The sequence below is a fragment of the Oncorhynchus tshawytscha genome, linkage group LG22 (genome assembly GCF_018296145.1).
Source record: "Oncorhynchus tshawytscha isolate Ot180627B linkage group LG22, Otsh_v2.0, whole genome shotgun sequence".
Classification (NCBI taxonomy): domain Eukaryota; kingdom Metazoa; phylum Chordata; class Actinopteri; order Salmoniformes; family Salmonidae; genus Oncorhynchus; species Oncorhynchus tshawytscha.
In genome coordinates, this window is record NC_056450.1 from 16,290,881 (window position 1) to 16,303,967 (window position 13,087).

Here is a 13,087-nt window from a genome sequence, read left to right on the forward strand (position 1 = left end):
GTAGATATTTATACAAAAACAATTATGGTTAAAAATGTTCATGTTTAACTGTGACTTGTTGTAGGCTCCTAAGTGGACCATAAGGTTAAAAACCAAACCAAATTAAGAAGAAAAAAAATGTAAATTAAAAATAAGTAACTCCGCCAGTGTCTCTTTTGGGTCACTTTTGCCGGTCCCAAACCCAGATAAAGGAGGAGGTTTGGAATTCTGACAAAAAAAAACAAGAATCAACAGAAGTTCATTTGTAGTTCTAAACATATTTAGGGTGTTTTGTTACTCACTTTTTGTCTCTCCCACAACGTTATTCCTCTCTTCTACAGCGTCCATCACAATTACATCGCACATGGCCAATTATGCAAATTAGGCAATGACGTCATTTAGTGACTTCTAGCGACTTTTAGGACAGCCAATAGCTTACTTTCCTTACTGAGTAGTTGGCAACACTGGGTGAGGGGAGTTCTTTACTAATTAGTGACCTTTTTCGCATAATTTCCGGTCACAACTTGTAGACTTGTTTACGTGCTGCTGTGTGCGGTTTGTTGCTAACCTTACTTTGCTACCTGCCAACTTTACGGTTTTTACTTTTTAATTACCGTTTTATATTTTTATTTTTTCCCTTGCTCAACTTTTTTCATTCAACTTTTTCATCCCGGACGCTTTATCTGGACGTGATTTGTCAGGACATCCACCAGCCGACGCAAAGTAGTAAACATTAACATTATGCCTTCTAATTGCAGTCGTTGTACTCATAATATACAGGAGAACAATCGCCTTATGGCGAGGATAGCCCTGCAGCAAGCCCAGCTTAAGACAAAATCGTTAGGCAAGGGTAATTTAGGTGTAGGAAAGGGTGAAACCGCGTCTGTGCCACCAATATGTAGTTAGTATAAATCCCCTCGCACAGTCCCCACTGCCGGACAATTTTCTCATGGTGTCTGGAAAGAAATGCTGTAGGAATGCTCAACCGGTATCGCTTATTCAACCGACAGAAACTTTCAACCTGTTCTCTCCATTAAGCAGCGAGTTAGAGTCCGTGTCTCTCTGGTCTCTCCTCCCGTTACTGGGTCTGAGACGCTGAAGCCTCCCACCATTAGTTCTGACCAATTGAAAACCCTAGTCATTGGCAACTCCATTACCCGCAGTATTAGACTTTTAAATGAATTATCCAGCGATCATACACTGGTTTCCAGGGGAGGGCTACCAACGTTAAAGCTAATCTGAAGATGGTGCAGGCTAAGGCTGAAACTGGCGAGTGTAAAGTATAGGGATATTGTTATCCACGTCGGCACCAAAAATGTTAGGATGAATCAGTCACCAAGCGCAACATAGCTTCAGCGTGTAAATCAGCTAGAAAGATGTCGGCATCGAGTAATTGCCTCTGGCCCCCTTCCAGATAGGGGGAGTGATGAGCTCTACAGCAGAGTCTCACAACTCAATCGCTGGTTGAAAACTGTTTTCTGCACCTCGCAAAATATAGAATTTGTAGATTAACAGGACCAAGCCTGGCCTGCTGAGGAGTGACGGGCTCCATCCTAGCTGTAGGGATGCTCTCATTTTGCGTAATACCCTAGATGCAGTCGCACCCCTAAAAACAAAAAATATTTGTCATAAGAAACTAGCTCCCTGGTATACAGAAAATACCTAAGCCCTGAAGCAAGCTTCCAGAAAATTGCAAAGCTAACTAAAAAGAAGCATTCCCCAAGAGAGGATGGCTTTCACTTCAGCAGTGATAAATTCATTAACTTCTTTGAAGAAAAGATCATGATCATTAGATCATACAGATTCCTCTTTAAATCTGTGTATTTCTCCAAAGCTCAGTTGTCCTGAGTCTGTACAACACTGCCAGGACCTAGGATCAAGAGACACTCAAGTTTTTTAATACTATATCTCTTGACACATTGATGAAAATTGTCATGATCTCTAAACCTTCAAGCTGCATACTGGACCCTATTCCAACTAAACTACTGAAAGAGCTGCTTCCTGTGCTTGGCCCTCCTATGTTGAACTCCTATTTCCTATGTTGAAATTAATGGCTCCCTATCCACCGGATGTGTACCAAACTCACTAAAAGTGGCAGTAATAAAGCCTCTCTTGAAAAAGCAGAACCTTGACCCAGAATATATAAAAAACTATCGGCCTATATCAAATCTCCCATTCCTCTCAAAAAAAATTGAAAAGCTGTTGCGCAGCAACTCACTGCCTTCCTGAAGACAAACAATATACGAAACGCTTCAGTCTGGTTTTAGACCCCATCATAGCACTGAGACTGCACTTGTGAAGGTGGTAAATGACCTTTTAATGGCGTCAGACCGAGGCTCTGCATCTTGCCTCGTGCTCCTAGACCTTACTGCTGATTTTGATACCATTGATCACCACATTCTTTTGGCGAGATTGGAAACCCAAATTGTTCTACACGGACAAGTTCTGGCCTGGTTTAGATCTTATCTGTCGGAAAGATATCAGTCTGTCTCTGTAGATGGTTTGTCCTCTGACAAATCAACTGTAAATTTCGGTGTTCCTCAAGGCTCTGTTTTAGGACCACTATTGTTTTCGCTATATATTTTACCTCTTGGTGATGTCATTCGGAAACGTAATGTTAATGTTCACTGCTATCGGATGACACACAGCTGTGCATTTTGATGAAACATGGTGAAGTCCCAAAATTGCCCTCCCTGGAAGCCTGTGTTTCAGATAAAAGAAAGTGGATGGCGGCAAATGTTTTATTCTTAAACTCGGATAAAACAGAGATGCTAGTTCTACGTCCCAAGAAACGAGATCTACTGTTAAATCTGACAACGAATCTTGATGGTTGTACAGTCGTCTCAAATAAAACTGTGAAGGACCTTGGCGTTACTCTGGACCCTGATCTCTCTTTTGACGAACATATCAAGACTGTTTCAAGGACAGCTTTGTTCCATCTACGTAACATTGCAAAAATCTAACTTTCTGTCCAAAAATGATGCAGAAAAATGTATCCATGCTTTTTTCACTTCTAGGTTAGACTATTGCAATGCTCTACTTTCCAGTTATCCAGATAAAGCACTAAATAAACATCAGTTAGTGCTAAACACGGCTGCTAGAATCTTGACTAGAACCAAAAAATGTGATCATATTACTCCAGTGCTAGCCTCTCTACACTGGCTTTCTGTTAAGGCTAGGGCTGATTTCAAGGTTTTACTGCTAACTTACAGAATATTACATGGGCTTGCTCCTACCTATCTTTCCGATTTGGTCCTGCAATACATACCTACACGTACGCTACGGTCACAAGACGCAGGCCTCCTTACTCTCTCTAGAATTTCTAAGCAAACAGCTGGAGGCAGGGCTTTCTCCGATAAAGCTACATTTTTATGGAATGGTCTGCCTATCCATGTGAGAGACGCAGACTCTGTCGTGACCTTTAAGTCTTCATTGAAGACTCATCTCTTCAGTAGGTCCTATGATTGAGTGTAGTCTGGCCCAGGAGAGATACTCTGAATGATCCGCTATAACAAGCCAACTGACGGCCTCCCAGGTGGCGCAGTGGTCTAGGGCACTGCATCACAGTGCTAGCTGTGCCACCAGAGACTCTGGGTTCGAGCCCAGGCTCTATCGCAGCCGGCCGCAACCAGGAGGTCCATGGAGCGACGCACAATTGGCCTAGCATTGTCCAGGTTAGGGAGGGTTTGGCCGGTAGGGATATCCTTGTCTCATCGTGCACTAGCGACTCCTGTGGCGGGCCGGACACAGTGCACGCTAACCAGGTCGCTGTGTTTCCTCCGACACATTGGTGCGGCTGGCTTCCGGGTTGGATGCGCGCTGTGCTAAGAAGCAGTGCGGCTTGGTTGGGTTGTGTTTCGGAGGACGCATGGCTTTCGACCTTCGTCTCTCCCGAGCCCGTACGGGAGTTGTAGTGATGAGACAAGATAGTAACTACTAACAATTGGAAACCACGAAAAGGGGGTAAAATAAAAATAAATAAATAAATAAAAAGCCAACTGACATTTACTCCTGAGATGCTGACCTGTTCCACCCCCTACAAATTGTGATTATTATTATTTGACCTTGCTGGTCACCTATGAACATTTGAACATCTTGGCCATGTTCTGTTATAATCTCCAACCGGCACAGCCAGAAGAGGACTGGCCACCCCTCGTAGCCTGGTTCCTCTCTAGGTTTCTTTTTAGGGAGTTTTTCCTAGCCACCGTGCTTCTACACCTGCATTGCTTGCTGTTTGGGGTTTTAGGCTTGGTTTCTGTACAGCACTGTGACATCAGCTGATATAAAAAGGGCTTTATAAATACATTTGATTGATTGAATTCATCAATCAAGTACAAGGGAGGAGCGATAACCTGAAGACACCCTGTGGAATGAGGTTTGACGAGTGACTTATACTAACTACTTGGAAGTACTTTACTGTTGGGTTAACGGTGTAACAACAAACAAAGGTTTCAAACATTTCAAATGAAAGGAAGAGATTACAATCTCTGGGAATCGAGTCACAATAAGCAGCATCAATAACCATTACAAATACTTTATTTTTTGTATTATTCCATTGTAATTGGAGTGGATATTTTATAATTTAAGTCTAAACTAGCCTTGGTACCATGAAACTGAGGTATACAGTATATCAGTTACTCAGGCTACAATGTGTACATTAACAGAAAACACCTATGCCGGGCTCGTGTTATACAAATTCCAGTCACAGCACTTGCATTTCTCATTGAAGATAAGGTTAGCGGCGCACTTCTGGAGGTAGGTATGTCCACTGGCGCACTGGTAGAAGGCATTAAGGTCTTCCTTGTTACAGTACAGGCCGTCAGCTTTCCCCCCACAGAAGCCACTGCCGGGCAGAGGAGTGGAGGTGGTGGCGGGCACACTGCTGGTGGTAGTTCCTGGCAGGGGTGGTGGACGTGTTGTGGAAGGAAGGGGTGGCGGACGTGTTGTGGAAGGAAGGGGTGGCAAATCTATAAAACACAGTATGTTATTGTCAAGCATGGAATGATACAATGTCATTGTTATACCAACCAAACCTCTTATGAGACATACACCTCAGTGCTCTAGTAATGGCTGCGTACCTGAGGCCAGAAGATAACGCAGATGGCTGATCAGGGGATAGTTGCCCTGCCCACAGAATTGTCCAGCAAAGTCATCCAGATCCAGAGCCCAGATCATGGCCCCTCCAAACTTGTTGTCTTGTAGATAGCGTGCCTATAAAATGACCAAATATTTTATTTCCTGAAACCATATAGCCTTCTACCAATCACCATGTCATCAATAACAAAGATATTAGGGTTGAAATGAGCAATAGACATTCGACTGCTAGAATTTACAGCAATCAACTGAAAGGAGATTCCTTTTGGCAGTGTATTAAGTAATACGATACCGTACCTTTATTTCAAAGCTTTCCCGATTGTCATATCCCACCCACTCATTTCCTTTGGTGGCAAAGGGAACCATCTGATCCTCAATCAACTGAACAGTTGCTCCATTCAGGAAAGTACAGATCTGGTGGAAAAGATAAATAAACATGAGTATTCTTTACATGAAGAATACCTTTGTTTTGAATTGGCCCTGAGTACAGTATACTGAAAGTGTGCATTGATGTTTTGTGTTAATCTATTTTTTACATCCTACAAGTGTTTCACAATCTCCTGGTTCCAAAACATATCATGTTAATTAACTCCACATTGGTAGAGTTGGGAGATTGCTCCACTAGAGACAACTGTATTTGTAGTTTTGAACTTTGATCTCTCTCCCTGACCTCATAATAGGACCAGAAGCCGGCCTCGCGGGTATAGGGTCCAGCAGAGGCTGGTCCACTCGTTCTGGCTCCGACACCATTGTCTCCAGAGACAGTGCGGAATGTGCGCCCATAGGTGGCGAAACCCATCATCAGCTTCTCAACAGGGGTGCCCTGGTCCCTCCAGTACTTCATGGCAAAGTCCTTTGGAAAAGGAGTAAACATTCAACAACTGTTTGACAAATAGTTAACGGTTTCTAAAATGGTTTCTAAATTATTTATGGTTTCAAAATATTTTTTTAAATATTGTAAAGTAAATATTTTTTACTCACAACGTTGAAATACTTGTGCTCTCCTTCCTCTGCATCTGAAGCACCGCGGTAAAGGGGACTGTTGTGGCGTGTGAATGGGTCCCAGGCTCCACCCATGTCATAGGACATCACATTGATGAAGTCCAAGTACCTGTTACACAGTCACACAAGGCCAAAGGTCACCAAATGTAACATGGAAAACACCAACTGGTAAATGATGAACCTTCACAAGAATTATTACTATACCAATCACCTATGGTGAATGAAGGCCCTCTGTTTTAACCTTTGAACTCACTTTGCAACCTCTGCAATTTCATAACCGTTATCAATGTTTCCCTTCCCAGCAGCCACTGCAGCTGTGACCAGCAGCCTTGGTCTGCTGGTGTCAGCGGCTTCCTTCTCAAATGCTTTGAGCAACTCCTGGACCCCAGAACCAAATGAGACAGTGTATTTTATTAATGGTATGAAATAATATTATGACGACATTGTGCTGGATCAGTTAAAGTTTAACATAATTATTATGGTGCCCCATTAAAACTGTTACTCAGGATCCAAATATCATGCTTTCCAGATGTTTGATTATTACTACTGTGGCTGTGAATGTCAAACTGACCCTGCACAGCAGTGTAAACCTTTTCTTGTCCTCTGGGGGGCTCCCTCGTGCTCCAGGGTACTCCCAGTCCAGGTCCAGGCCATCAAAGCCGTACATTCTCAGGAAACTGATGGATGACTGGATGAACTTCTGGCGATTGGCAGCTGTTGACACCATGATGGTGAACCTGAAAAGTTATTCAGTGTCAGTAATTATAATACTTGTTATTATTCATTGGAAAAGCATAATGACCAATAGATACTTAAGAACATGTTTATTTATTTCAGTCAAATACATTGAAACATGTGCAACTTAATCATGGCTATATGACAACAATACTCACTGGCTGGACCCGAAGTTCCATCCACCAACTGCCAACAGGGTCTTCAGTGCAGGATTTCTTTCCAAGACAAGAAAGATTCAACAACACATCCAATTTCAATGCATTTAAAGAGAAATGTGAATATGGAATAATGATTGTAAATGCACAAAGTGCTGATGGAGAACATAAGACATCATATAGCTCAGCAGCTAAACCTCACTGCTTCTTCAGCCCATTGAAGGACTGGTAGAGAACATCATCGTTCCACTCGTAGGTGACTAGCTCGTTGTTGTGGTTGATCATTGAGAAGGCATAGATCAGATGAGTGCAGAGGTTGGGGTCCACATTGGCCGGCAGATATTTCCCAGTGCCTGGTCTGTACTGGGACCAGTTGGTGAAGTAGCACACCAGTTTGGTTGATGACACTGTTGAGGATTTAAAATACTAGTATCAGGCTCCCAACAGAACAAAGTGATAGACAGAGACATTGACAGTGACTTTGTCTAGGATTGTATCAATGTTGTATGCTATGTACTGAGCAATGTTATTCAACAGTAAGTTATTTATTTTCTCCCTATGAATGTTACTTAACGATATCCTATTTGTGGTAGCTACAGTACAATTAAGTTTGGATAGACATCAAGAGTAATGCTGTAAGAACTACAAAACGTACCCATTTGAAGACACATCAAAACGGACAGTCCTGAAACAGAAATGAAACATTTGTTCATTAGACTAGTCAAACAAGCTTATTTGCTTGCAGTTAACAAAGTACCCTACATGACCAAAAGTATGTGGACACATGCTTGACGAACATCTCATTCCAAAATCATGGGCATTAATATGAAGTTATTCCCCACTTTTCTGCTATAACAGCCTCCACTCTTCTGGGAAGGCTTTCCACTAAATGTTGGGACATTGCTGCGTGGACTTGCTTCCATTCAGCCAAAAGAGCATTAGTGAGGTCGGGCAATAATGTTGTGCGATTAGGCCTGGCTCACAGTCGGCTTTACAATTCATCCCAAAGGTGTTTGATGGGGTTGAGATCAGGCTTCTGTGCAGGCCAGTCAAGGTCTTCCACACCGATCTCAACAAACCATTTCTGTATGGACCTCGCTTTGTAACAAGTACTTTTTGGTGTCAGTGAAAATGTATGGAGTAGAAAGTACATGATTTTCTTCAGGAATGTTGTGAAGTAAAAGTAAAAGTTGTCAAAAATATAAATAGTTAAGTACAGATAACCCATAAAACGACTTAAATAGTGCTTTAAAGTATTTTTACTTTACACAACTGAAAAAGTATAAAAATATTCCATTGCCAGAATTTGACTTACCAACGAGAAGTGTTAGTTGGGCCATGATGAGTTTCTAGTTACACGGCCTCTCCTTACAAAACCGAAGAGGCACCTGGAAAAAATAAGCATTTTCATTTAATAGAACAAACCATGGTGGTTAGAATGTTGTGTGTGGCTAAGGTTGCCCGAGTGCGTCTGCACTGTCCAGCTTCAAGTTTAATGTGTTGCAATTATTGTACCTAAAAGTTTGTAACTGATGGTCGGGTGATAGTAAAACTATAATGCAATAATAATGTTAATAAAAACATATAGCCCAAGTCCTACCTGGTCCTCAGTGAGACACTGGATCGGTGTCTGAAAGAGAATACAGCTCACCTTTTATACCCTTCTGATACGCCTGGGCCAAAGGCTACATACCTGTATCAGGAAGTGGCAACCTGGGGGAGATTGTTTGCTCTTGATCGGGATTAATCAGTGTCATCGTTTATGTTAGTTTCATTTAAGGATATAACCTGTCTGAATTGTATGAGAGATAGACCTATCTTTATGGTCAGATAAACAACCATGGATGATTGATATTGAGGGTGAAATAAACCATCTCTATCCTCTGCATTAGCAATGTGGAATTGGAACATTCAGTCAGCATATACATTTCAATCTTCTTTAACTAGTTAAGAGGTTTTAGTTTGAATATGAATATTCCATGAACTGGACCTATTGTAGTAGTTATCTTTCATTCACACATAATAGCTTCCTGTAGGCCTTTCTCTTGGATATCTTTGATGTGAAGTTCACGCCATAAACAAAGAAAACATAAATGTACAGAAAAGGCTCAAAATCTTGGAACAAACATTATGCAAGCTCCATGCCATAGCACGAGAGACACGACAAGATAAACTGTCATAAAAATGCTAGTATTGATTGGTTTTAAGATAAGATTACCTTTGCTTCTTTTGTTGAAACTGGGGAGGTTGGTCCTTGGTTTACTAATTGAGGTCACATAACACAGAACAATACAGCCAATGCAATAAACATAGGGAGGGAGAGAATACTGTAGGTTCGGAGTAGTTTGTTAATGGGAGCAAGAGCTCAAGCTGCCCGGTGATTCAGGGCTGTAACAGAAGCCTTATCTCAGCCATAAAGAATAGAGTTTTCACTGGGTTTTCATTCCCTTTAATATCCCGGCTCTTGTAAATTTCTCTAATCTTTATGTAACAATTTGTTTATTTAGTTCATAGAGGTCTGATTATGTTGTCATGGCATCATAAGTGTTGCTACATGAATAAAGTGCTTGTAGTCTATTTAATATAGCCCAATCACTCCGGAGATTAGAAAAGACATTGCTTACATTTTATTTATTCAAGTCTATACTGAAAAACGCAACATGTAAAGTGTTGGTCCCATGTTTCATGTGCTGAAATAAAAGATCCCAAAATGTTTCCATATGTACAAAAAGCTTACTTCTCTAAAATGTTGTGGGGGCCTGGCTCCCCAGTGGGTGGGCCTGGTACCCCTGCCCAGTCATGTGAAAACCATAGATTAGGGCCTAATTTACAGTGCCTTGCGAAAGTATTCGGCCCCCTTGAACTTTGCGACCTTTTGCCACATTTCAGGCTTCAAACATAAAGATATAAAACTGTATTTTTTTGTGAAGAATCAACAACAAGTGGGACACAATCATGAAGTGGAACGACATTTATTGGATATTTCAAACTTCTTTAACAAAGCAAAAACTGAAAAATGGGGCGTGCACAATTATTCAGCCCCTTTACTTTCAGTGCAGCAAACTCTCTCCAGAAGTTCAGTGAGGATCTCTGAATGATCCAATGTTGACCTAAATGACTAATGATGATAAATACAATCCACCTGTGTGTAATCAAGTCTCCGTATAAATGCACCTGCACTGTGATAGTCTCAGAGGTCCGTTAAAAGCACAGAGAGCATCATGAAGAACAAGGAACACACCAGGCAGGTCCGAGATACTGTTGTGAAGAAGTTTAAAGCCGGATTTGGATACAAAAAGATTTCCCAAGCTTTAAACATCCCAAGGAGCACTGTGCAAGCGATAATATTGAAATGGAAGGAGTATCAGACCACTGCAAATCTACCAAGACCTGGCCGTCCCTCTAAACTTTCAGCTCATACAAGGAGAAGACTGATCAGAGATGCAGCCAAGAGGCCCATGATCACTCTGGATGAACTGCAGAGATCTACAGCTGAGGTGGGAGACTCTGTCCATAGGACAACAATCAGTCGTATATTGCACAAATCTGGCCTTTATGGAAGAGCGGCAAGAAGAAAGCCATTTCCTAAAGATATCCTTAAAAGTTGTCGTTTAAAGTTTGCCACAAGCCACCTGGGAGACACACCAAACATGTGGAAGAAGGTGCTCTGGTCAGATGAAACCAAAATTGAACTTTTTGGCAACAATGCAAAACGTTATGTTTGGCGTAAAAGCAACACAGCTCATCACCCTGAACACACCATCCCCACTGTCAAACATGGTGGTGGCAGCATCATGGTTTGGGCCTGCTTTTCTTCAGCAGGGACAGGGAAGATGGTTAAAATTGATGGGAAGATGGATGGAGCCAAATACAGGACCATTCTGGAAGAAAACCTGATGGAGTCTGCAAAAGACCTGAGACTGGGACGGAGATTTGTCTTCCAACAAGACAATGATCCAAAACATAAAGCAAAATCTACAATGGAATGGTTCAAAAATAAACATATCCAGGTGTTAGAATGGCCAAGTCAAAGTCCAGACCTGAATCCAATCGAGAATCTGTGGAAAGAACTGAAAACTGCTGTTCACAAATGCTCTCCATCCAACCTCACTGAGCTCGAGCTGTTTTGCAAGGAGGAATGGGAAAAAATTTCAGTCTCTCGATGTGTAAAACTGATAGAGACATACCCCAAGCGACTTACAGCTGTAATCGCAGCAAAAGGTGGCGCTACAAAGTATTAACTTAAGGGGGCTGAATAATTTTTCACGCCCCATTTTTCAGTTTTTGATTTGTTAAAAAAGTTTGAAATATCCAATAAATGTCGTTCCACTTCATGATTGTGTCCCACTTGTTGTTGATTCTTCACAAAAAAATACAGTTTTATATCTTTATGTTTGAAGCCTGAAATGTGGCAAAAGGTCGCAAAGATCAAGGGGGCCGAATACTTTCGCAAGGCACTGTATTTATTTCAATTGACTGATTTCCTTATATGAACATATTACTCAGTAAAACCGTTGAAGTTGTTGCATGATGATTTATATTTTTGTTCAGTATAGTAGCAAATTTGCCATACATGTTTGCCATACATGAAGCGGACTGACCATCCAGTTTGATCATGTGTGAATGATTGTGAGTGATCTTGAATGTCAGTCAGCTTCCTGTCTCTAAAGGTCAGCAAACAGTCACACACAAAGACTCCATAGACAGTAAGAGTAGAGAAATTTACAAGAGCCGGGATATTAAAGGGAATGAAAACCCAGTGAAAACTCTATTCTTTATGGCTGAGATAAGGCTTCTGTTACAGCCCTGAATCACCGGGCAGCTTGAGCTCTTGCTCCCATTAACAAACTACTCCGAACCTACAGTATTCTCTCCCTCCCTGGATTAAAACACTGTTCTAATGTGCTCTGTTATCAGGCTGTCAGGATTTAAACATTTCACATTAACTACACCTAGGAGCTTAATTAGAAAGGACATTTTTAAACATAAGATTTTTTAAATTGTTGTCCCATAATGATATCACACTGTCATAATCATAATAATATTCCGACCATGAAAGTTACTGTAATGACAGGTGATGCTTAAAGTCAGCAGCATATGTCCATCATAGTTAAGTGTGTAAAGTACAGTATCATAATTTTCTCAATTACATGGTGCACACAGCATACTGTAATGAACCTCCCAGTCAGGGATTATTGAGTTGTAATGTTGTGAGTAACATGAGTATGTCTGGAGACTAGAGTCAATCCATTAGAGGCCCGTAAGTACAAAGTACATCTCTATCGGTTAATATTGTCAAAAATCACAAGGTACATTAATGATTAGCAAAAGAGACAGAAATGACTGGATGCCATAAGAATGCACATTGTAGTTCTAGTAAGCAAAACATCGTTCTTATTTTGCTTGTCATGCTAGTGTACAAAGTGCAAACATTAGCCTTCTTCATAGAATTTAAAACCCATATTCTATAAACCATAGATCAACATATAACAATTATACAATAAAGGTGCACAAGGGGAAATAAGGTAGGTACAGTATGGTCCCAGAGACATGGATTAGGGGGTTGTTTAGGTCTGTGTTTTAGACATTTTAAAGGCTAAAGATGAAATCTGCTGATCTGAAATGATCTCTGAAGAACGTTGAATCAGCCCACAGTCCTGAAAGGTATGTATACAATGCCAATTACATCAGCTAAGATTCACAGATGAATGTTGAGACAAAGCAACAGACAAACAAGTCAAGGGCACAGTGCCCTGAAGATGGTACTATGATTTACTGCCATCAGGTAGAGATAAAGAGCTCAAATCTATTTAGCAATCCTACCAGGCCTAAACCAGTGATTTAGCAAAGAATCATTCATTAAGGTTTTTCTACCCTTGTCATCATATAAATAGTTCCTCTACCAGGTGTCACTGCTTTTATCAACATGATAAACGTATCAGTGTATTCCTCCATCCAGTCAATATCTCTCCCTTAGTAGAAATATTACACACCCACATCAACATGTATGCACGTACGCACACACTTCCACACCCACTTGAAAATTATATACTTTTCACCACGTCATAAATACCACAGGCTGTAACCTTCATTTTCTTGTTAAAATGCTGTACCAACCCAGT

At 41.1% G+C, this 13,087-nt stretch overlaps 1 protein-coding gene across 2 annotated transcripts; it reads right to left on the reverse strand.

The window, feature by feature from the left end:
- Positions 1-4,497: 4,497 nt before the first annotated feature.
- Positions 4,498-8,606, reverse strand: LOC112221935 (acidic mammalian chitinase). 2 transcript variants are annotated; one of them, XM_024384391.2, is made up of 12 exons: positions 8,566-8,606; positions 8,281-8,353; positions 7,621-7,650; positions 7,168-7,372; positions 6,969-7,025; positions 6,647-6,812; positions 6,329-6,453; positions 6,055-6,184; positions 5,744-5,926; positions 5,371-5,487; positions 5,058-5,190; positions 4,498-4,946 (listed from the first exon to the last, which is right to left on the reverse strand). In XM_024384391.2, the coding sequence occupies exons 2-12, from the start codon at positions 8,303-8,305 to the stop codon at positions 4,651-4,653; spliced, it is 1,467 nt and encodes a 488-aa protein (XP_024240159.2). In that variant the 5' UTR covers positions 8,306-8,353; positions 8,566-8,606; the 3' UTR covers positions 4,498-4,650. The 2 variants fall into 2 exon arrangements, with proteins under 2 accessions (XP_024240159.2, XP_024240158.2); XM_024384390.2 differs by lacking the exons at positions 8,281-8,353; positions 8,566-8,606 and having other exon boundaries at positions 7,621-7,693.
- Positions 8,607-13,087: the final 4,481 nt, after the last annotated feature.